This window comes from Grosmannia clavigera (assembly GCF_000143105.1).
Source record: "Grosmannia clavigera kw1407 unplaced genomic scaffold GCSC_161, whole genome shotgun sequence".
NCBI lineage: Eukaryota > Fungi > Ascomycota > Sordariomycetes > Ophiostomatales > Ophiostomataceae > Leptographium > Leptographium clavigerum.
This window is the reverse complement of record NW_014040778.1, coordinates 822055-843595: the sequence shown is the minus strand read 5'-3', so window position 1 is coordinate 843595 and position 21541 is coordinate 822055. Positions and strand designations below refer to the sequence as shown.

The window sequence follows — 21541 nt, the reverse complement described above, 5'->3', positions numbered from 1 at the left end:
CAAAGCGGATGAGTAAGATGGTGTGTGTACATCCAATTACGGTAGCAGTTTGTATATGACGCCATTGCCGACCAGCCCAACAGTGCAAAAACATGACGGTCGATCTCTACTGTATACGGCTATTCCATGACGTCGTGTGCTGTGCGAAATCATGGCGCTGTCACTGCGTTGCCAGATTTAGATGCTACGGCCAGATGCGGCTCCATTTCCTTGTCGACGGCCTGCTTGCCCTTGTTGTCCGCCACTGCAGTTTCCGTGCTGACGCCGTCGTGCTCTGGCGTCCGTGAGAGTGTACTGCCACTGTCGGGGGCCTCGGTACCGAGACCGATAATGTCGATCCAGGCCCAGCTCTCGATACCGCTGCCGTGGTCAAAGATGGCCTTGTCGTCGTCGATGCCGTCGCTTGGGCCAGCAGCTGTGGCCGCGCCCAGCTTGTCGACGTCGGAACCGTCCACCAGGTCGCCGGCCCACGTGCGAGCCACAGACCGTCCGTTGGCGCGCAGCATCTGCAGAATGGCGCGCAGATTTAGGCGCAGGGCGCGCTCGGGCTTGGTGGCGCCAAAGATCTTGCCCGTCAGCCACGGAAACAGCAGGCCAAAGTCGCTCTGGTTCAGGTGCGCGCTGTTCCGCACGTAAAAGTAGTTGGGTTCCGACAGTCGTATGCCGTTGGGCCGCAGGTAAGCCGCCGATGACACCACGGCTGCCGATGGATCAGGCGACAACACCCGCGCCGTCGTGTGCAGGTGCGGCGTCCATTTGTAAAATGTCTCGGAACCGACGGCCAGAATGGCCCGGCCGCCGGCCGCGTCAGGCACGTCTGCGTACGCCGGCAGCGGCAGCTGAAAGAGCATGTGCTGCTCGGGCGACAGCAGCGGGAAGCACCACAGGTCCAGCAAGATGGTCGGACTCGTCTCGCTGATCTGGGCGCGCAACCGCGAGTCCGGCCGCGGCGTGAAGAGCGGGCTCTTGATCGACGCCATCCCGTCCGTGTCAGCATAGTACGTCGTCTTGAGCAGCTGCACGACCGACGCCGAGCCGAAGCTGTGGCCGGCCCAGATGATGTCGCCCGGGCTGTGTACGGCCAGCTTGCCGGCAAACTGGGCCAGCGATGTCGCCGGCGTGCTGCCGTTCAGGTTCACCAGCGGCCTGGCCTCGTCCAGCCGCACGAGGGCGTCGTGCACGAGGCCCAGTTCCCACAGCCGGATGCGCAGCTGCTGGTCGCGCAGAGCCCACTCCTCGTCCGTCTCCGCGTGCGATTTGTGGAGGTAGGGAATGACGGTGCGCGTGCTTCGCCGGAAGAAGCGGTCCTGGGCCGCCGGGTCGCGCACAAACGAGACCACCGAGCTGCCGTCACGATGCTCTGGACAGACTACTACGACGCCGTGAGAAGCCACCGAGCCGGCCATGTGCGAGTATGCGTTGCGGCTGCCGCCCAGCCCGTGCGAGAAGATCATCGTCGGCCACCGTCGGCTGGGCGTCGTGGGCTCCAGTAGCGCTGCGTTTTTGCGCGCCGGGATCGTCGTGTAGTAAAGGTGTCGAGGGAGGAAGCTGTCGGAGATGGGCACTGGTCAGTAGACACTCGTCCAAGTCACACGAGACACCAGGCCTGCAGAGACACTCACGAGACGAACTCGGCCAAGATGGGACCAGCACCCAGGAACTGCGTGTACGCCGAGACGTGGCTGCGCTGCGGCGCCGGCAGCCAGCTGATGTATCTGCCCTCGGCATCTGGGGCAATCGGGTAGAATATGCGGAACTGGACCGTGTGTATGCCGTCTGCATGGTCGGGCGTTGGGCTCGGCGAATCCAAGGCTGTCACCGGGATCTCGACATCGATGGTGCCTACTCTGTACGGGCCGGTGAAGTTGGAGAAGGATGGCACTGGGTTCAGGCGGCTGAGAAAGGCAGCCATCTTCGCCGTGTTGCCGGCATCCGCAGAGGATGCCGCGAGGTTGATCAGCGGTGGCCTCTGGCGACAGAAGGTCAATGGATTGGGACTGCAAATAGAAGTTTGTATCTGAAACTGAAAAAGGAAGGAAAAATAGCAGCGACGACAGAAGGGCTTACCGTATCGGAATACGGAGTACGTGGCTCGTAACTGCAAGGTTGACAGCAAGTTTCTTCTACGCTATGGCAGTGCTGTTACGCTTGAGCTGCCTGTCTGTCTTGGCTTGGGCATGATGCAGGTGTTGCACTAGCCTGTAAGCAGCCACTACAGCGCTGGAGGGGGAAAGCTGGCTAGTGCGATCCTTCTAAAGGACGTGTATATTCACACTCGCTCCTTCCGATCCGGCGGCCAGTGACAGAGACGAGGACAGGGCAAAACAAGAGTTCGTCGTGGGCATGATTTGCGGAAAGAAGGACCTGTACGAGAAGATCGACGCAAGAGGCTGTCACACCTGGTCCGAGACGATTCCCGAGGACATGGAGAAGGCCGCCGAGAACGAGAAGACGCGCAAGTTTGCCATCCTCGTGCGCAACAGTGTGTCTCGCTGACAAGGCTTGTCCGCACACAGGAAAGAGCGAGGAATCGGACAAGGCACTGGACGCGGCCACGCGCGCGCACCTTCAGATGCTACACGGCCTGCTCACAGTCGAGCTCGGCGACGTGCTCACAGCCCTGCAAGACTACGCAGCTCACCGTCAACGGCCGCATCATGGTGGACGCGCTCACGTACACGACGAGCAACAGCAGAGCCATCGCACTCGAGCCGCTAGAAGAGGTGGAAGAGCGCGGCCCTGTCCAGGACGAAGACGAGGACGACGGAAGCTTGCGCCGCCGTGTTCGCCGTGGTTCGAGTACGCGCCGGCGCTACAGCCACGACAACAACAGCTACGACCCGACCGTTTCCGAGATCCAGTTCCGCGAGCAGGCCGGCAGCGTCGAGGTCGGGGTGGTTGGTGGGATCCAGAAGACGCGATTCTTGCCACTGACGACGGAGCAGCTGCTGCTATGCACGCCCATAGTCAAGGGCTTCGACCTGCGCAGCAAGAAGTGGCTTGAGTTCTTCGTCGACCAGGTGACTGACGTGCCCTTTTAACCCGCAGGCCTTTGACTGACTGGTGCTGCCCGAGGGCCACAAGAAGCTCGTCTTGGCCCTGACGCCACCGACATGGGTTTGAATGCCTGTGACGTCGAGTAGGCGCTCGAGGTGGCCTTTCGACTGGTCGCCAAGTGGAAGGCCGTGCTGCTGATCGACGAGTGCGACATCGTGTTCGAGGCCCGCGACGTCAACAATGTCGACCGCAACGGCATCGTCTCCATCTTCCTGCGCACGCTCGAGTACTACCAGGGCGTCCTCTTTCTGACGACAAATCGCCGGGGCAACATTGATCCCGCCTTTCGCTCCCGCATCCACGTCCACCTGCACTACCCCGGGCTCGATAGTCTGGCCGAGCTGTCCCTCAACGGTCGCCAGATCAAGAACATCCTCAAGACGAGCGGCCTGTTGGCGTTTCAAGACGACGAGCCGTTGGCGTATGAGCACATCCGCACAGTTCTGTTGACGTAGGGAATATGTATTGGAATGGCGGACAATCAAGTAGTAGACAGTTACGGAGTAGTCCATACTTTGTTCGCAGAGTACGAGTAATTCGAAGCATATGCAGTTCCCCACAATACTATCTTATCGACTACCCCGTACATACATAATTGCGCACGGACCAACATCCCATGTAACCAAAATATTCGAAGAAAGAAGCCGAATTTCAGCTCTCACGCACGCGATATCCTCTACCTTGTCCGACTCTGCTTGCCGACAGCCGATTCCCGGTCCTAGATCTACGTCCTCCACCAATCCGTGTCTGCCCACCTTTTCCATTCATCCGCGACCATGACGTCCACCATCGGCATCCCCATCAAGCTCCTGAACGAGGCTCAGGTTGGATCCCTTTGCAGCGGATTGCCTTCTGCCATGTGCCCAGATCTGTGCTGACTTCTGTCCTAGGGCCATATCGTCACGCTCGAGATCACGTCGGGGCAAACGTACCGCGGCCGCCTGCTGGAAGGTAAGACCCTGTTGGGGTATCCACGATCAGCGGGCCACACGCTAACCAGACCAGCCGAGGACAACATGAACGTCCAGCTCAAGGACATCACGGTCACCGCGCGGGACGGCCGCGTTAGCCATCTGGAACAGGTGTACATCCGCGGAAGCCACGTACGGTTCTTCATCGTGCCCGACATGCTGCGGAATGCGCCCATGTTCCGCAGCCGAAACGTGCGGGGACGCGGTGTCGGCCTGGCTCGTGGACGGGCTACAGTCAGCCGTGCACGAGCAGGAGGCCGTGGCGGACGGCCATGAGACGGAGCGACGTGAAAGGACGGATACCCGTGACAGTGACAGCAAGACGCGGCAAGGATACGGGAGCCACTAGAGATGAATACGAGTTACGTTTTCCCGTGACAGACATGCCGTCCTATAAAGACACTTAAAATACAGTAGACGGTGCATCGACATCCCTGCTCTCCCGTTGTTTTGTTATTGGAGCTGCTGCAAGGCTTCCTCGGCCTTGCGCACGAGCTCCCGCGCCTGTCGCAGGTCCTGCAGGACGCGGTCACAATGCTGCTCGTCCGTTGCCGCTGCGCGCGTGCGGTCAAGCGTGTCGGCAGCGCTGGCCTCGACAGACCGCACGGCCTTGCGGCCTTCCTCGCGCACCTCGCTCTCCCAAAAGTCGCGGGCCGTCTCCCACTGTCGCTGCATGCGGCCGAGGCTCCAGACCAGGCCCAAGGCGGCCACAGCCCCGGCCTCGTACGAGCCAAGCGACGAGAGATATGTCAACACGGCCAGGGCCGTCGTCATGCCCGACGTGGTGGCCGTCTGGAGCACCAGCTTCTGGGCCAGCGCCTGCAGGGCCGGCACCGTCTCGTCGAGCAGGTAGCGGCGCGTGAAGGCGATGTGCGTGGGCCATCGCGTCGGCGGCGACGTGTCCGCGGACCTTGTCAACACGATGGGCGCTGCATACAGGACGAGCGAGGCCGGCTCGCCATCTGGGCGTGGCGGCTGGGCCAGCCGGGCAGCCTCTTCGAAGCGGCCAGCAAGGTAGACCATCTCCTGCTCAGCGGCCGGGAGGAAGCGCTGGGCGACAAGGCCGGCCGACAGCATGGTGACGTCGTCGACGCGCCAGAACAGCTTCCACCAGCCCAGCTTGCGCCAGCGACGGCTGGAGAAGGCGAGGTCCAGCTGTTGCTGCAGCTCGGCGTGTGCTTTTTCGGCCCAGCCGGCAAGGGCGCCGTTGAGAGCGGCAAACGAGCCGGCCGGCAGCTGTCCGGCATCTGGACCGTTTGTCTTGGCGAGCTGCTTTGCCTCGGCGTCCTGGATGTTGGCCAGGGCGTGGCGCAGAACTGAGGCGACTAGTTGGCGCACCGGTGGCTTCGTGCTGCCGTCAGTGCGGTTGGCAGCACCAGCTCGCAGCCAGTCAATGATGGTCGGCATGCCACTCTGTCGCCAGCGTGTCTCGTAGGCCAGCGCGTTGGCGACGCTCTCGCGAAACAGCCCGATAGCCTGGGCCGATGACCGGCCGTCGTACGTGACAAAGGAGCAGCCGGCCAGATCAGCGGCGTCGCGGTTCCGGAGCTGCACGACCGCCAAGATCTCGTCCTTGCTCTCCAGCAACGGCATCTTGGCGACGGCAGCCGCTCCGAGAATGCCGTCCGTCACGATCAGCGCCTGGTGCACCGGCGTGGCTACCGACGTGTACCGGCCGTCCGATGAGGCGGGAATGTCGACGGTCGGCACCAGGACGGTCTCTGCAAACGTCTCCGTCTGGCCCTCGAAGCCGTGGGGTGCGGTGGGCATGGCCAGGCTGGATTCCATGACCAGAAATTCCATGTTGCTGTCCTTGAGCGACGGCGACGACACCAGCAGCTCGGCTGCCTCGCCGTCGCGTGAGAGCCTGACCGTGCCGCCCTGTACGCGCACAACGAGCGGCTGGCGGGCATCGTGGACGGCCAGGCGGGTCTCCCAGACCTCCTCGCTCTTGAGCGGGTCGGCGAGGACCAGTCGTAGCAGCTCCTTGGCCGTCTGACCGGCACGGCTGCTGTCATTTTTGTTCGCGAGACCTAGCACGGCCACACGGATGGTTTCGTGGCCTGGCTGCTGCTGCAGGCCACGGATGGCCAGTTGCAGTCGTGGCAGGTTGGTGAGCACGCCAGCGTGTTTCTGCAGCTCGCAGAGAGCGGCCTCGAGGTTGGCGCGCGCCTGGGCCGGTGTCACGCTGGCCGGCATCCCGTCGGCCGCAGCAGCTGTTGAGACGGCGCGCTGAAATCGGCTGACTGCTGCTGGAAAACCCACACGTCGTCTTCCTCCCGAGCAGAACAGACAGGCTGGTGGCAGCCGGGCCGTCCTTGGCGTCGTCACCACGACATGGCTGCGGCTGAGCGGTGGCCGTAACCGCAGTCGTGGAGGCATGATCGTCTGGCTGTGCAGTCCGAGGTCGAGACCCAAAATACGATGCGGCGAGCCACCAGTTTTTTGCCGGTTCCAGATTAAAGCCGCCGTGCACATCTTACGAATCGTCACTTCCTAGCTTGTCCGCAACCGCTAAGCGCCTACACCACAGCCGACCGCAACCGCCGAACTGCCGGTCTATACGCGGAAACCGACAGAGGAGAGAAAGGGCAGCCACGGGAGCCAGGCTCTTCCATTGAGCCAATGCTCTCAAGGCCTTCCTGCTCCTCCCTCCCTCAGAAGCAACATTGAACACACGTGACTTTTCATGGGCCCACCGCTGTGGCTGGAGCTCCACTAGCCACGAGTACGTTTAGCAACAAAGACGGCAATCGCGACACCCTGGCACCCCTTCCTGCCTCTTCAAGACGGCCACGCATGATCTCGAGCAGAATCGCATAATGGACGACCTCTCGGGCCTCGACTGGTCGGCTGGCAGCTCGGCCACCAACAAGAGCAGCGCCAAGCCAACGATAGCGGCCTCGTCAGCTGCCTTCTCGACCGGCGCTTTCCAGTCGTACCCGCCACTTCGACCCGCGCCATCGCCTCTCGCGTCCGGCCGGAACACCCCCCTTTCTTCACAAACATCGGGCATTGCTGCTGGAGCGGCCGCGCCCAAGCCGACGGCCGTTGCGAAACCGGCACAGGACAGCTTCAGCAACCTGATCAGTTTTGGGTCTGCCAAGAACCCCGCCAACCTCAGCCTCCGTGAGCGGCAGGAGCTGCTGGAAACCGAGCGGCGCAAGAAGGAGGAAGAGAGGAGGAAGCAGCACGAGGCAAACTATGGAAATGGGCAGTTTTTCGATGTCTTGGCTCGTGGATCAGCTGGTGGCGCGTCGAGAACGGCGTCGCCCGCAGCAGACACAGACGCCGATCTCTTTGCCGCATTCAACGCCAATACCAAGGTCGACAACTCGAGCCATTTTCCTCCTGTAGGAGAAGCATCTCGCAAGTCGACACCAGCTGCCGCAGCAGTTTCTCCGCCCCCTGGCCTGGACCTCAGTAATCCCAACGCTTGGAACACGAACGCGCCAGGGGGCAGTGTCAGTGCTGCAAACGATGACGATGATCCCTTCGGGCTGAACCAGCTACAGTCTCGCCCGGTTGGCCGTCCTGCTGTTCCTCCAACGTCTACCGGCAATGTCACAGGCGATGGGGACGACGACGACTTTCTGGGCGACTTGGGTCGGCCGGTGGAGGAAGTTCGGCGCAAGGCAGAGTTGCAACAGAAGCGCCATCCCCATTCGGAGCCGGGGAAGCCCATTGAGGATTCGAGCTCCGACTCTGACGCGGTAGCACCGAGCGGTGACGATGGTCCAAGAAAGACGGGCAACGTGGCATTCGACAACGCCGTCGCACAGCTCGTGGACTATGGATTCACTTCGGAAAACGCCATGAGGGGACTGACCGAGAGCGGCGCCGGACTGAACGTGCAGGCAGCCGTCAATTGGCTGCTGGACGATGCGCATCGGCAGGCGAAAGAGCAGGCGAGGGCGAAGCAACGTGGCGGCGGCGGCGGCAGCAGCGACCATCCAAGAGCGTCAGACGAAGGTCGGCCTGGAGGCCGAGGCCGCCAGACTGGCCCAGCCTGGATGAGAGAGGACGACGAGGAGGCAGCACGCCGGAGAGGCAGCCGGTCGCCTGCGGTGCTGGGCGACGGCGACCTTGCCAAGACGGCAGCGGCCATCGGAACAAACTTTCTCAAGACGGCCAACTCGCTGTGGAAGACAGGACAGAAGCGAATGCAGCAGGCCGTGCAGGAGTTCCAGCAGGAAGTAGATCCGAGCCAGCCGAGATGGATGCGCCACGACGACATGGGCACGCCAGCGCCGCCAGCTGACCACAGCAACGCACAAAGAAGGGGGCCTGCTGCGCTGCCGACGGCCGCCGCTCCGGCAGCGGCAATAGCGGCGACAGATGAAGCCATCCTGCTGGAGATGGGCGCCCGGCCAGAGCGCAAGCAGCCACACAGTCGGCCTGCGCCGCCAGCAGAGCCTAGATTCAGGGAAGGCAGCCAGACCTCATCGCGCACACAGTCTCCAGCTGCTGCTGGCCTGAGCTCTGGCTCAACCAGGCGCGGAAGCCCTGCTCCACGATGGCAACAAGGCAGCGGTAGTGGTGGCGGCGACCCGCGATCACGGCTGACTAAGCAGGCTATTGAGGAGGAAAGCGCGCAGGTGTACGTCAGTTCGCGGCGGCGAAGAACCCCGGGCACACCGGTAGGAGCGGCAGGAGCAGCAGGTACGCCACCGCCACAGCGAACAGAACAGGCGCAGGTGCAAGCTACGGTGCAAGAGCCGCCCGAAGCAGACCTGCTCTCAAACTCTACGGCACTGCCACCGCGGCCGGCGCAGACTCAAAGTCTCGGCAGCAGCAACGGCAGCAGTGCCAAGACTTCGTCGCGGCCAACACCGACACCGCGACCGGTACAATCAGTCCGAACAGTCCGCCCAGCCCGCCAGGTGCCAGTGATCAACGGGTTGGTGCTCAAGGCATCGTCCCAGCACCGGTCAGCGGGAGCGGCGCACTTTAAGCGCGGCGATTATGCGGCAGCACACGCGTCATACACGGCGTCACTGGTGGACATCCCGCGGACGCACCCGCTGCTGGCGGTGTTGTACTGCAACCGGGCACTGACGGCGCTGAAGACGGGCGAGCCGCGACAGGCGGTGGCCGACGCGGACGCAGCGCTGGCGGTGATTGGGCCGGGTAAGGGCGAGGGTGAGTCAGTAGCGCTGGAGGATGGCACGGGCGAAATGCGCGATCTGCGAGACCTATACGGCAAGGCGATGACGCGCAAGGCCGAGGCGCTGGAGCAGATGGAAAAGTGGGCAGACGCGGCCGTCGTGTGGCAGCAGTGCGTGGAGGACGGCGTGGGCGGTCCGACGGCGATTGCCGGCCGGCAGCGGTGCCAAAAAGCACTGGCGCCGAAAGAACGAAAGCAGTCGTCGGAGTGGCAGAACGATCCTCTACGGCAGCTACACGGCCACGACCAGCAGCTACAAGATCCTCGGCCCCTACTGGCTACGACTCCGAGGCCGTGCAGCGGCTGCGGCAGGCTAACAAGGCGGCCGAACGCGAAGACGCAGACAAGCTGGCACTGACAGACCAGGTAGACGCGCGGGTGGCCCGCTGGCGGGACGGCAAAAAGGACAACCTGCGGGCGCTGCTGGGCAGCATGGACGCGGTGCTGTGGGAGGGCAGCGGGTGGAACAAGGTCGGCCTGCATGAGCTGGTGATGCCGAACAAGGTCAAGATTGCGTACATGCGGGCGATTGCCAAGACGCATCCGGATAAGGTGAGTGGTGTAGTGTGGTGTGGTGATAATTGAGGGGGGTGTTAAGTGATTACTAAGACTGATTACTCATCTGCATCACAGCTCCCCCAGGACGCGTCGACGGAGGTCCGCATGATTGCCGGGACGGTCTTCAGCACCCTCAACGAGAGCTGGGACAAGTTCAAGGCGGACAACAAGATGTAGGCGCACGCCAGCAGAAGCGAGGGAGGGCAGTGTAGGTAGTCGTTCATTCCAGCGCAACCAACGCCAACGCCATCTAGTAGAACGGCCCTACGGCCCCGAGGTATTCCGTATTATAAGCAAAACACCGTATTCGCTATGCCATGACCGTGTCTTGTGATCGTTTTCGCGTCCCACCGCTGCGCTACAGCCCCAACATGCGGCGCACGCCGACGCGCACCTTGTTGTCGTACTCGGTGCGGCGCTCACGCCACATCTTGGCGGCCTCGACGTTGGCGGGGCTTTCGTCGTTGGGCTCGGCCAACATGCTCATAACGGAAATGAGGATCTTCTCGACGCTCTGGATGGGGGACCAGCGCTCGGACGCGTGCTCGTAGTGGTTGGGGTCGTCGCCGGGGGGGTGGAGGATGGAGATGCAGACGAGGCCGCTGGGGTAGACTAGAAGAGGGAGGGTCAGCCAGCAGGAACAAGTCAGGAATGCGATCACGAGAAATGCAGCCGGCCTCACCGTTGGGGTGCCACACTTCGCAGCCGACAAAGCGCATGGTCGGCGGCGCCAGCGGATAGTCCTTGGGGAAGCGCAGCTCGGCAGGAAAGACGCCGCCCTCAAAGGGCGTGCCCTCGGGGCCCTGAATCAGCGCCTCCCAGTGCAGCATGTCGTCCTCGGACACCGGCCCGGCCGTGATCCCCTCGGGCGGGTTGTTCGTCAGCGTCCGGTATTCCTGCAGCAGGCGGCGGTGGGCGGTCGACTGGGCCATGGCGGCGTGAGAAGGAAGGGAAAAGGAGAAGGAGGGGTAGGCAAACGAAGAGAAGCAAGATCGGCTGGAGCTGGATGAGCCGGCTGTCAGTAAGATTCCGGACCAGACCTGGGCGAGCTGAAGCGTGGAGATTGCGAGACAAGACAGACGCTCTCTAGTTAGCCCCTCTTGCCAGATCAGACGACACGTGACCACACGGGTGGAATACGACGTACGCACTCCTTACGTCATACTCTCAAAGTGCCAAGAAGATCTTTTATGCTCATAACAGAGAGGCCGGCACTGCCTCCTGCCATCTCTTCTCGTGTCCTCTTGTGTGGCGCAGGCCGCGCGCCAGAGAGAACAGAGAACAAGTCCGGTGGAATTGCCCTGCAGTGACAGATGACGAGCGACAGCGCCCCGCATCTTAGCCTTCTTTTTTTTCTACCCATCTGGGTTTTTTATTTTCACTCTGCACTTTCCTCCTTTTTTTCCTCTTCCTCTCTTTCCTTTTTCCTCCCATCTCCCACCCGCCCCTAAAGCGCCCACTACTAAGGTGCCACTAAAAAGGGCGCGCCGGTGGCTGGGCAATGCAGCCAATGGCTGGGCGAGCTGGGCGGAGACAGGGGTTGAACCGTGTTTCAGGCACGAGAGCCACTGAGGATTTCGCGCTGTTTCTTTTGTGCTGTATCCCACGTCGTGGACTGCTTGTACAGAGCACTGCACGACGGGAGAACGTAAGATCCGTCGCAGTAAGGTACGGAGTACATGCACAGTAGTAAGATACGCACAGTAAATGCCGGCCCCGCGTCGTCAACGATAAATGGACAGGGTCGTCTTCGTCTCTGCCATATGGAGTACGGAGTACGCACATGTGGAATGCGAGCCGGCCCTCTCACCGGCGCCCAGCTCGCCAAATGGCGGTCTACTTTGTACGGAGGAGCATATACACGTACACAGTAGTGCAGCGTGCTGCTCTTGTGTGGCCGTGTGGCCGTCGCAGCAGCTGCCGCGTGGCCACCGGAATCCTCCCAGTCCCCTTTGCAATCTCAGCTGCGCTGGATGGCGGTTGCACACATCTCAGAAGGTGTGAGTCTTGCCAGACATGTCCCCGACAAGCAGCTGCCCAGGAAGAAATGAAGGCTGGCGGTGAAAGCTAAACGGGAAAACCAGAACCCAAGATAAATTGTTCGTAAAGTCGCCGAAGAGCTCGCCGGCCTGCATTTCTCGCAGCCAGGATTAGCGGGCTGAGCGCCCCGGCGATCCCCCTCGCTGAACCCCCCATCTCGGTGACGGAGCCCCTGGCTGCCGCACCTCTGTCGCCCTAGGCCAGATTGGGAAAACACGCTGTCGGGCTCTGCGCTGGAGTGCTAGACAGTCCATTCCAGGGGTTTAGACAGAGCAGCAGCTGCAGCCGGGGGCAACTCTCGTATTTTCGTCCATCTGCCTCTTATCTTCTCCATCTCATACTGCCCATGTCCCTGCTGTCCTGAACGGCCCCCTGCTAGGAAGATGGAGCCGCTGCCCTTAATCTGTCACTTGGCGCAGATGCTAATTCCCAAGAGCAGGAAAAAGGAAATCGGGAAAGGAAATGTGGGAAAGGATCGGTGCATGTGTTGTGTGCTGCGTATACCGAACGGAGTAAGATACATACGGAGTACGTATGTCTGTGTAAGAGTAGTGCTGTGCCCCATGGCTTCGTTGGGGGCTCACAGACAATGGGTCCCGATGCGCTGCTTCCTTCCTTCGCAGGGGGCAACACCCACTCCTCCCTTGCCTTCCAGTTCCGTTTGCGTGCTCCAGTACTCCGTAACACCAACGATACCTCCTTCCTCGTTGTGCTCTTATAGCCTTCTTTGTCCCCCTATGGTCTTGCCCCTTCTCCCTCTCCTTCCCTCCTCTTGCTGCGACGTTTCTTCTTTCCGAGTACAGAGATATCACCGGTTTCTTTTCCCTCATTTCGCCTTCACCTCTGGGCTACACATTCTTTTCCACAACATTATCTGTCCACACTCCTTTTCGTCTATTCGGTTGTGTCTGACCGATTGCTTTGTTGTCCGTTTTCTACTTCTTGATACCTCCTCGCCAGCCTAGACCGCACCATCAGAGACCGGTGCTCCTGTTCTCTTCTACCAGAGGCGTTCCCTACCATGCCGTCTCTCAAGTCGGTCGTCGCTCTGGCGGCAGCCGTGGCCCCGGCCTCCGCCTTCTGGCGTATGGAGTGCCGCGGCGTTGCAGGCTACTACCGCATGGATCCCATCATCTCGCCGGGCGAGGCTGCCGAGCATCTGCATTCCATCCTGGGTTCTGGAGGTGTGTCTAGCCCGGATTCTATCTTGTCCCCCGTCTTCTCCCTCTCACACGTTCTCAGGCTTCAGCGAGTCGGCAACCTTCGACGACCTTAACAACAGCAACTGCACGTCCTGCCTGGTCACTCAGGACAAGTCTGCCTACTGGCATCCTGCCCTCTACTTCAAGGACTCGACCACGGGCGACTTCGAGCTCGTCGGACAAGTCGGCGGTACCTTGGCGTAAGCATGCTGCATACTGTGACAGACTCGCATTTGCCCCATCCCAGGCTAACTTGCCCCCAGGTACTACCTCCTCTATACCGGCAACGGCAACTCAACCATCACGGCCTTCCCTGATGAATTCCGCATGATCGCCGGCAACCAGAACCGTCGCAGCTACACGGCCGGCAACGTGGAGATGGTGGACCCGCCCAAGTCGGAATGGGCCTCGCTCGGCCAGACGACGCAGGAAGTGCTCGCGCAGCGGGCGCTCGGATTCAACTGCCTCGACTACAGCGCCACGCCCGAGGCGTCGCTGTACCGCCACTTCTTCCCCAACAAGGAGTATCTGGACGCCAACTGCCCCGACGGCATCCGGTTCGAGCTCATGTTCCCGTCATGCTGGAACGGCGTGGACACGGACTCGGCCAACCACCGCGACCATATGGCCTATCCGGACGAGGTCATGTCGGGCGACTGCCCCGAGGGCTTCCTCACACGCGTGCCCAGTCTTTTTTACGAGACCATCTGGGACACGGCTTCGTTTGCTAGCCGGTCCGGCGAGTTCGTCATCTCCAACGGCGATGTCGAGGGCTTCGCCTACCATGCCGACTTCATGATGGGCTGGGATGCCGGTGTGTTGCAGCAAGCCATCGACACGTGCACCAGCTCGTCAGGCGAGATCAGCGACTGCCCCATTTTTAACATCCAGACACAGGCCGAGGCCCAGAACTGCAAGGTTGCCGAGCCCGCCAACCTCTCCGGCGATAATGCAAAAGGCCCGGCTCCCAGCCTTCCCGGTGATGTTGCTGTCTACGGCTCGGCCCTCGTTGCCACCATGATCGCCACGTACGACGCCGCGCTCTCGGCCGTCGGCCTGCCGACCGAGGCCACCGACGGCGTCGTTGCCAGCGCCACTTCTGTCGTCGGCTCCATCGCCAGCAAGGTTGCCGGCGTGGCCACCAGCATCTTTGGCGACATAAACAAGGAGTTTGCGCCCACCACGTCGTCTTCAGCGACGACACAGGCGCCTTCCTCCACGGCCACTCCCACACCGATCCTGCCCACCGTGGCGACTGTACCCAGCATTGCTACCGTTCCTAGCGTCTCCAGCCCTTCCAGCACGAGCACCACATCGAGCACCCTGATTCCTGCTAGTTCGCCGGCTCCCTCTAGCGCGCCGACAGTAGTGACAGCCGCAGCCGTTGGCCAAACCGTTATCAGCACGCAATACGTGACAAACAACGGTGTCGTGACGGAGATCCACTGGTACGAGACCACAGTCTACTCGACGGAAGAGGAGACGGCAACTGTCACGGCGACTGTGGCGGCCCGCGATGCGCACAACCACTTGCGCCGACACGGAAAATGGCGCCGTCAGGGCCACAACGCCTGAGCGTGCGAAGCAGGCGGTGACGGACCGTTGCAGGACCGCTGTTTGGCATGTCGGCCGGCCCGGGGTGCTACCTTGCACAATACAGCTTTTGAAATTTAGACCGAGTAAATATAAAGGAATTGCGTCCCTGCATCATCCGAGTCTCTGCAGATATTGGTAACATTCAAAGTGGTTCTTCCGCGTGCTGTATGTCTGCATGCATAGGTGCGTGCATGTGTGTATGAGTCTGTTGATCTGACTGCATTCTTGGCCGTTTCCAATTGCTGTCGATGCTCATCTACTGGCGATGATCAGCTGCGATAAAGGATGTCACTATGGGTGAGTGCCCTGGTCCTGCATTCCGTGGAATATCGCAGGGTAACAATTGCCAGGCAACCTTTCCAGTTTCCTAGTGTTAATGCGGCTGGAATGCAGTCATAACCGCTCCATGGTAGCGTTTGAGGCTGGCACGCAAATGGCTGTCGTCCCCGACGACACATTCCACCATGGCTAGATGTTGTTTACCGGTAGACCACCAGACTGTTCGGCCGGTATTAATTCTGCGATGGCTGCTGTGGAGAGGCTGGTTTCTGTTCTCGACTTGCATCCGACATTTTCGCCCAGCTAATGATCGATCTCGAGAACGAAGAGTATGCCTCACGACAACCAGCCTACTCACGACGGGCGCATCTTCGACGACTCGACCAGCTCGCTGAAAATATCCATCTAACTCATTGCTTGTTTTCTCGTCTCGTTTATTGCCGACTTGCTTCCGATTTCTTCTTTTTTATTCGTATTATCTCGACCGATTCGACCGACTCGGCCGAATCGAAACCCTCTAATCTTACCCGACGTCATCATGTCATCAACAGCAGCGGGTGGTGGTGGTGGCTCGTCGCTCAGCATAGGCGTCATCGTGGCCATTGCGGTGGTGGGAACGGTGGTGATGGCTGTGGCTGCGGGTGTCCTGTGTGCGTATTTGGCCCATCAGAGGCGCCTGCGGCTGAACGCACGGCAGATGCAGCAGACAACGGCACGGCAGTCGTCACAAGTGGCCGTCCAGCAGGGCGGTTTGCCGATCGGCGACCACTCGACCAAGGCCGCAGCCAGGCAGTACTTCAATACCAGATCAGTAGCAGCCGGTGCCTCATCTGCAGACAGCTGGTCGGTCGAGGCCGATAGTGCGTTTGAGGGCACAGGGTTCACGTGGTGGTGGCGATGCCGGTGGCGGCGGTGGCAGCGTCAGCAGGGCCGACAGGACCGACAAGGCGGTCCGGAGCATGGCGCAGACGGCGAACTGCCGCTGTTTGGCAGCGGAGACAGCAGTCGAGTGAAGCAGCCTCGCACACGCAACAAGCTGCAGCGGCCGCGGCCGGCAGCACCCAAGATGGTCTCGTCGTCCAACTTTGCATTTGTGCCGGTGCCGGTGGAGATGCCGGCCAGAAGCAAGAGGAGCAGCAATGACGGCAGCGGTGGTGATGCCGGAAAAGACGGCGTGTCGCCCTCCAAACAAATGAGACCTCAGCGACCACCACCACCGCCACCACAGCTGCGCCTCATCACTCACGATCTGGGCTCGCAGATAGACACCAGCGACGCCGGAGCAGGTGCTGTGCCACACCCGGCGAACGTGTTGGTTGCGACGCAGAGCCAACAGGAGCTTCAGCAAGGCTACCAGAACTACCAGAACTACCAGAACTACCAGAACTACCAGAACTACCAGAACTACCAGAACTACCAGAACTACCAGAACTTCGAGCATCATCAAAACACCAAAAACGGACGGCAGTTCGCAGGCACGCCTTACGCTTATGCAGGTGGTCCACAGCAGCCGGGCGCGCCTTCCCCCAGTCGTCCGATGACGCGTCCGGTCCTTCCGGTTCTGGACATTCCTGGACACCATGACTCCGCAGCGAGCAGATTCCAGCGCCAGTCTCAGCCTCAGCCTCAGCCACAGTCACAGTTGCAGCACTGGCAACAACTACAACTGCAGCAACAGCTGCAACAACAGCAACAGCAACAGCAACTGCACCTGCAACAACTGCAGCTACTACAGCAGCAACAGTACCAGCAGTCCCAACGGATGCCAAGCCGGCCGCACCGGTCGCTGCCGCAGAACCTCAACCTGGCAACAGATTCGGCGTTGTCTGAGATCTTGCGGTCAACAGAGAAGCGGCTGCAGCAGCTGCAAGCACAGGCGCAGACGGAGCAGCCGGCATCCACGGCTGGGTACACGGGCGACGACGATGACGACGTGTTTGCGGCGGTGCCGACGCTCGCGCGCCAGCGGCAGCAGTGCCTGGCCGAGGAGGCAGCGGCACGAGAGGCAGCAGCTGCTGCTTCTGCGATGGCGATGACGGTAGAAGAGGCCCTGGTGGTGCCAGAGGCGCAGAAGAGTCAGCGCAGCTCGCAGGAGTCAGGCGTGTCGGAGGCCGACAGCATGTTTGTAGAGGAGGCCACAACGACGGCGCTGTCGAGTCCCAGCCGCAGTCCAACCCGGACAACCGATCAGAGCAGCACGATCAGTGTGGCCGCGAAGCCGCCGACGATGCATCTGGTGCCGAGAGCAGATACAGCCGAACTGGTCAAGACGGCAGAGCACGAAGCGGCAGACGCGAGCACGTCGCCCGACTCGGGGTCGTCCTCTGCGTACTCGCCACTCTCAACACGATCCTCGCTGTCGACGGTGTACAGCGCAGATGAGCGGCCCGAGGCAGCCAAGAAGGCGGCCGGACTGGGGATCACGATGAACAGACGGAGCGTGTTGATGCAGCTGCCGGTGTGGCAGCAGCAACAACAGTATCTGAAGCAGCAACAGCAGCAGAAGCAGAAGGAGCAGAAGCAGCAGAAGCAGAAGCAGAAGCCGCAGGGTGTCCAGATCAACAACGGGATTCGGGGCTCGTTTGGAGGCGCTGTGGCGCCGATTCTGGTGGCTCCGGCTGCCGTCCGGGCTCGGTCTGCATCGTCTGCGTCGGTCACAGCACCACTGCTGCTACAGCCCAGTCGGAGCTCGAATCCGGCTGCGCCATCGTCGGCGATCCGCGTGCTCGTGACGAGCCCGACGGCCAACAGCCTGACTGGATCGTCATCGTCATCGCCGGGTAAGCGTGGAAACGTTACGTTGGACGTGACCGACAGAACGGACACAGCTCACGTGCAAATTGGCGAAAATGCATCGGCCACGGCAGCGGCCGAAGAAGAGATTCGACGACAGCAGCAGCAGCAACAACAACAACAGCAGCGCCGACAGAGCCTGGTGCCGCCTCCGACGAACCTGGCCAGTCTCGTGGAGGTGTTGGCCGACGTGCCGGAGAACGGCGAAGCGGTCGGGGCCGGGCGGCGCTGGTCGACACGGCCGTTGCCAGTGGCACCATCTCGACTGTCGGCAGCATCGCTGAAGCAGCAGCAGCAGCAAGAGGTCGAGACGGACAACCGGGCATCAACGCTGACGACCAACAGCCTGCTGGCGACGGCGGTCGAGCTGCGGCGCATGAACAGCGTCGCCCACAGCGAAGCCTCGACGGTGTACAGCGAGGCCACGAACATATCGCCGCTGCCACCGCAGATGGCCGTGTTTCCGGGCAGCAGCACGACAGCCGACACAAAAGACGAAAAGGCCACGACACCATTGCGACGTGGTCGTCGCAGCCGCGTGCTCGAGGGAACGGCCGCCAGCAAACGCGGCAGCCGTGCCAGCGGTACCGGCAGCCGGCACTACCTCTCGCTCGGGGGGGCTGCCGGCTCTGGGACGAATGCAGGCAGCAGCAGCAGCGACAAAGAAAACGGCACCGAAGAAAGCGTGGTGGAGGGCGGACCTGCCGTCTCAATGCAGACGACTTCTGGATCCAAGCGGCAACAGCCACGACCATTCTCCATTGTCGCGGGCCAGGAATCGGCTGAGCTCGCGTCTCTGTCGACACCTAGACGCACGCCCAGCCGGTCGCCGTCCAAGACGGACAGATCGACGTCCAGCTGCGTTGTCGTCAGCAGCAACAGCGCCGTCAAGACGCCGGGCAGCCGGTCTCCCACCAAGAACAAGTCGGCCCGTCGGACGTCGGCGTCACAGGGAACGCCGACACGCACACCGACACAGTCGAGTCCGGTACAGAGAGGCAGTTTGGGGCTGTATGACCCAGACGGGTTTCTAATATATAGCAGTACATAGCCACTTTTGCGATCTTTGAGTTTTGCTGAAGGATGGCGTTTTGTTCGTAATGGGTCATGTTGTATTATTTTGTGTATCATACTGAACAGATAGTGTTGCTTTATTTATTTTTGACGTGTGTACTGCACAATGATCGTGGCATTGTTTGTTGACGTACCATCGAATAAATATTGGATTGCATACGACAAAGACAGATGTTCTCGAGTAGCCAGGCCGTTTCGAATTATTTAGCCTAGATCATTTAGACCCCTCATGTGCGTTTTCGCTCCTGCCTAACTTGACAGTAAACCGTGCAGTTGCTGTTTCGGGCGTTTCTGTCTAAGAGGTATTAAGCTCTTTCCGTCTCGTTCTTCTATTTCTTCTGCCGTATCCCATCTCTTTGCCTCTCTCTCCGCTTTCTCCCCTCATCTTATCTCCCATCTAATTTTCAACCAAGCAGCCAACCGCGGCCATGGCCCCCCTTCCCATCGCCGGCGGCCCCAAGGTGGTCCTTTATCACCAGACGCACCACACGCCGACGGGCGAGCCAGTGTCGGTGTTGCCGCTGCTGCGTCGCGATGGCGACATGGGACCGTCGGTCACTCACGTGATCGTTGGTGCGATTCACCTGAATGCCGATCCGGCGGCACCCACGCTCAACGACCACCACCCAGACGACAGCCGGTTTGACATGCTGTGGGCCGAGGTGGGTGCCCTGCAGCAGGCGGGCGTGCGTGTGCTGGGTATGCTGGGCGGTGCCGCCAAGGGCAGCTACGCGCGACTGGATGTAGGCCTGCTGGAAGGCCATTCTGCTGCTTCCGCGACGTCGGCCTCGTTTGAGGCCTACTACGCCGCGCTACACAGGCTCGTGCGGCGACAGCGGCTGGATGGGATTGACCTCGACGTGGAGGAGCCCATGTCGCTGGCCGGCATCGTGCACCTGATCGACCGGCTGCGTCGTGACTTTGGGCCCGGCTTCCTCATCACGATGGCCCCTGTGGCGGCCTCGCTGCTCCGGCCGACCGAGCCGCGCTGCAACCTCTCGGGCTTCTCGTACGCCGACGTCGAGCAGCGGCGCGGCCGCGACGTCGCCTGGTATCACGCGCAATTCTACTGCGGCTGGGGCGACGCGTCCTCGCCCGACATATACCTCGCCATGACCCGTGGCGCCGTTGCGCCCATTTCTGGCCTCGGACCCCATCGCGTCGTCATGGGCCTCCTCACCAACCCGGCCAACGGCCCCGGCTGGGTCGACCTCGACATCTCCACCACCGTCCTCCTCGACCTCTGCGCCGCCGCCCAGACCGACGCCTCCTACTTCGCCGGCGTCTCCGGCTGGGAGTACTTCAATGCCTTGCCCGGCGCCCAGGCTCGCCCGTGGGAGTGGGCCGAGTGGATGTCTGCTATCCTCGGCAGTTCCGTCGAGGCTGCCAACGGCTTCGGCATCCAAGGGGTCGCTGCTGCTGCTGCGGCCGCCATCACGGAAACAGCGCATACAACGGAGGCGGATCCAGACGGTGAGGCTGGACTCGAGGCACCAGTACCAGACCCGTTCGAGTACGACTACCAATCCGACACGGAGGAATGAGCTGGGCCGAGGACGGAGATTGCTATGTAGGCTACATATCTACAAATAATAGAGTGCCGCTGGCTGTAGACAATGTTCTGTCGTGGCTGAAATGTACGCGAAAGACGCCATTGCCACGCGCCTGACAGGTCATCAAGTGCAAGTTCAGGCATCTTGCCTCTCGGGCAGGCTTTGGGCCAGAAGCACCCGACCAGCGGACAATGTGCGAAAGCTCGGTCGGGTATTCGTGGCTGTGTACGCATGCTGAGCCAGCTGGGATGACGTCGCATCGACACGGCGAGGCATCACCGAAGCTGTTCGGCGTCTACTGCCTAATGGGGCTGCAGTGTCTTGTCGCCGGATCGCCAGGCGTGAGACCGATCAGACGGACGCGCTGGGCTTGATGGATGAGACGAAGAAGGGAGACGGTCTCGCAGGGCTGACTGGGCGCACGCTCGCAGCGCCTCGCTGCGGTGGCGCCTCGATTCGTATTTGCTGACCTCAGAGGCAAGTGGATGAATAATGCGAATATTGCCGACGTGCTTATGCTGCAATCTGACGGCCGACTGGCCATCTCTGCTTACGTTAGCCGTCAGCCTGGACCGTCGCAGCTTCTGTTTTCGGACACCACTGAATTGGGACGTGTCATTGCTTCCAGAAGACCGGGGTGCTTTTTCCATTTGCTCTCCGCCTCTCAGAACATGCTGCAGCGACGGATCCAGGAACCCCTCACCCCTCACCCCAAACAGCCTCGCCCTTGGCTTTGTACGGGCACCTCCTCGTATTCCACCCAGGCCGGCCGATGCCTGCCGGCCAAGACTGTCCGTCCTGTCATCTGTCGGTTACATCGCGGCCGTACTATGACTCCCTCTCGGAACGGGGGGATCGTGAGGCATCTGCCCCGTCCTAGGCAGTGCTGATGACGTTAGTGATGTCCGGCGATGCCCGGTCTCGAGGGCTGAGCTTCTAGTCGGTTATGATCTCTTCTGATTCGTTTGCCTCCTCTGGCCGGCCTGGCTCACCTCTCTCGGTCTTCGCCGTGCCTGTGCTTACGCAGCATATCTGACCAGTTCTGTTGCCTCGCTGCCGGCTGCCTCGCTTCCGTGCAGGCAACAGGCTGGAGAAGGGAGGCTTAGAAACGACGGCCAAGATGGATACCCGAGCAGCACGCCCTGCTTGCCACCGGCAGGCGGGCAACAAGAACGAGGCGTCCTATTATGGTACAAGTGTACAATCAGGCCGTTCCGCTGCCATCGCGGACTCAGGCACTGCCTACAGCCC

The 21541-nt window shown here is 61.2% G+C and overlaps 10 protein-coding genes across 10 annotated transcripts; 6 read left to right on the top strand and 4 right to left on the bottom strand.

The window, feature by feature from the left end:
• Positions 1 to 149: 149 nt before the first annotated feature.
• CMQ_8211 (platelet-activating factor acetylhydrolase precursor) lies at positions 150 to 1912 on the bottom strand (the record flags this gene model as incomplete). The annotated part of the gene is made up of 2 exons (XM_014315752.1): positions 150 to 1548; positions 1623 to 1912. 2 exons carry the CDS (start codon positions 1910 to 1912, stop codon positions 150 to 152), a joined length of 1689 nt encoding a protein of 562 aa, XP_014171227.1.
• Positions 1913 to 2424: 512 nt separating this feature from the next.
• CMQ_8088 (aaa family ATPase) lies at positions 2425 to 3512 on the top strand (the record flags this gene model as incomplete). Its single annotated transcript, XM_014315629.1, has 3 exons — positions 2425 to 2472; positions 2595 to 3020; positions 3144 to 3512. 3 exons carry the CDS (start codon positions 2425 to 2427, stop codon positions 3510 to 3512), a joined length of 843 nt encoding a protein of 280 aa, XP_014171104.1.
• Positions 3513 to 3833: 321 nt separating this feature from the next.
• CMQ_8111 (small nuclear ribonucleoprotein) lies at positions 3834 to 4304 on the top strand (the record flags this gene model as incomplete). Its single annotated transcript, XM_014315652.1, has 3 exons — positions 3834 to 3881; positions 3948 to 4008; positions 4063 to 4304. The coding sequence occupies 3 exons, from the start codon at positions 3834 to 3836 to the stop codon at positions 4302 to 4304; spliced, it is 351 nt and encodes a 116-aa protein (XP_014171127.1).
• Positions 4305 to 4481: 177 nt separating this feature from the next.
• CMQ_8122 (uncharacterized protein) lies at positions 4482 to 6410 on the bottom strand (the record flags this gene model as incomplete). Its single annotated transcript, XM_014315663.1, has 1 exon — positions 4482 to 6410. The coding sequence occupies one exon, from the start codon at positions 6408 to 6410 to the stop codon at positions 4482 to 4484; it is 1929 nt and encodes a 642-aa protein (XP_014171138.1).
• A 440-nt stretch (positions 6411 to 6850) lies between these two features.
• CMQ_8243 (uba ts-n domain containing protein) lies at positions 6851 to 9930 on the top strand (the record flags this gene model as incomplete). Its single annotated transcript, XM_014315784.1, has 3 exons — positions 6851 to 9357; positions 9456 to 9747; positions 9829 to 9930. 3 exons carry the CDS (start codon positions 6851 to 6853, stop codon positions 9928 to 9930), a joined length of 2901 nt encoding a protein of 966 aa, XP_014171259.1.
• Positions 9931 to 10111: 181 nt separating this feature from the next.
• On the bottom strand, positions 10112 to 10685 carry CMQ_8035 (ubiquitin conjugating enzyme; the record flags this gene model as incomplete). The annotated part of the gene is made up of 2 exons (XM_014315576.1): positions 10112 to 10365; positions 10436 to 10685. 2 exons carry the CDS (start codon positions 10683 to 10685, stop codon positions 10112 to 10114), a joined length of 504 nt encoding a protein of 167 aa, XP_014171051.1.
• Positions 10686 to 11581: 896 nt separating this feature from the next.
• On the top strand, positions 11582 to 11992 carry CMQ_8077 (uncharacterized protein; the record flags this gene model as incomplete). Its single annotated transcript, XM_014315618.1, has 2 exons — positions 11582 to 11753; positions 11898 to 11992. 2 exons carry the CDS (start codon positions 11582 to 11584, stop codon positions 11990 to 11992), a joined length of 267 nt encoding a protein of 88 aa, XP_014171093.1.
• Positions 11993 to 12814: 822 nt separating this feature from the next.
• Positions 12815 to 14570, top strand: CMQ_8052 (wsc domain containing protein; the record flags this gene model as incomplete). Its single annotated transcript, XM_014315593.1, has 3 exons — positions 12815 to 12977; positions 13036 to 13195; positions 13259 to 14570. 3 exons carry the CDS (start codon positions 12815 to 12817, stop codon positions 14568 to 14570), a joined length of 1635 nt encoding a protein of 544 aa, XP_014171068.1.
• An 838-nt stretch (positions 14571 to 15408) lies between these two features.
• Positions 15409 to 20281, top strand: CMQ_8275 (aminotransferase class 3; the record flags this gene model as incomplete). Its single annotated transcript, XM_014315816.1, has 3 exons — positions 15409 to 16366; positions 16718 to 18651; positions 19154 to 20281. 3 exons carry the CDS (start codon positions 15409 to 15411, stop codon positions 20279 to 20281), a joined length of 4020 nt encoding a protein of 1339 aa, XP_014171291.1.
• A 311-nt stretch (positions 20282 to 20592) lies between these two features.
• Positions 20593 to 21320, bottom strand: CMQ_8087 (uncharacterized protein; the record flags this gene model as incomplete). The annotated part of the gene is made up of 2 exons (XM_014315628.1): positions 20593 to 21088; positions 21283 to 21320. The coding sequence occupies 2 exons, from the start codon at positions 21318 to 21320 to the stop codon at positions 20593 to 20595; spliced, it is 534 nt and encodes a 177-aa protein (XP_014171103.1).
• Between the last annotated feature and the right edge of the window lie 221 nt (positions 21321 to 21541).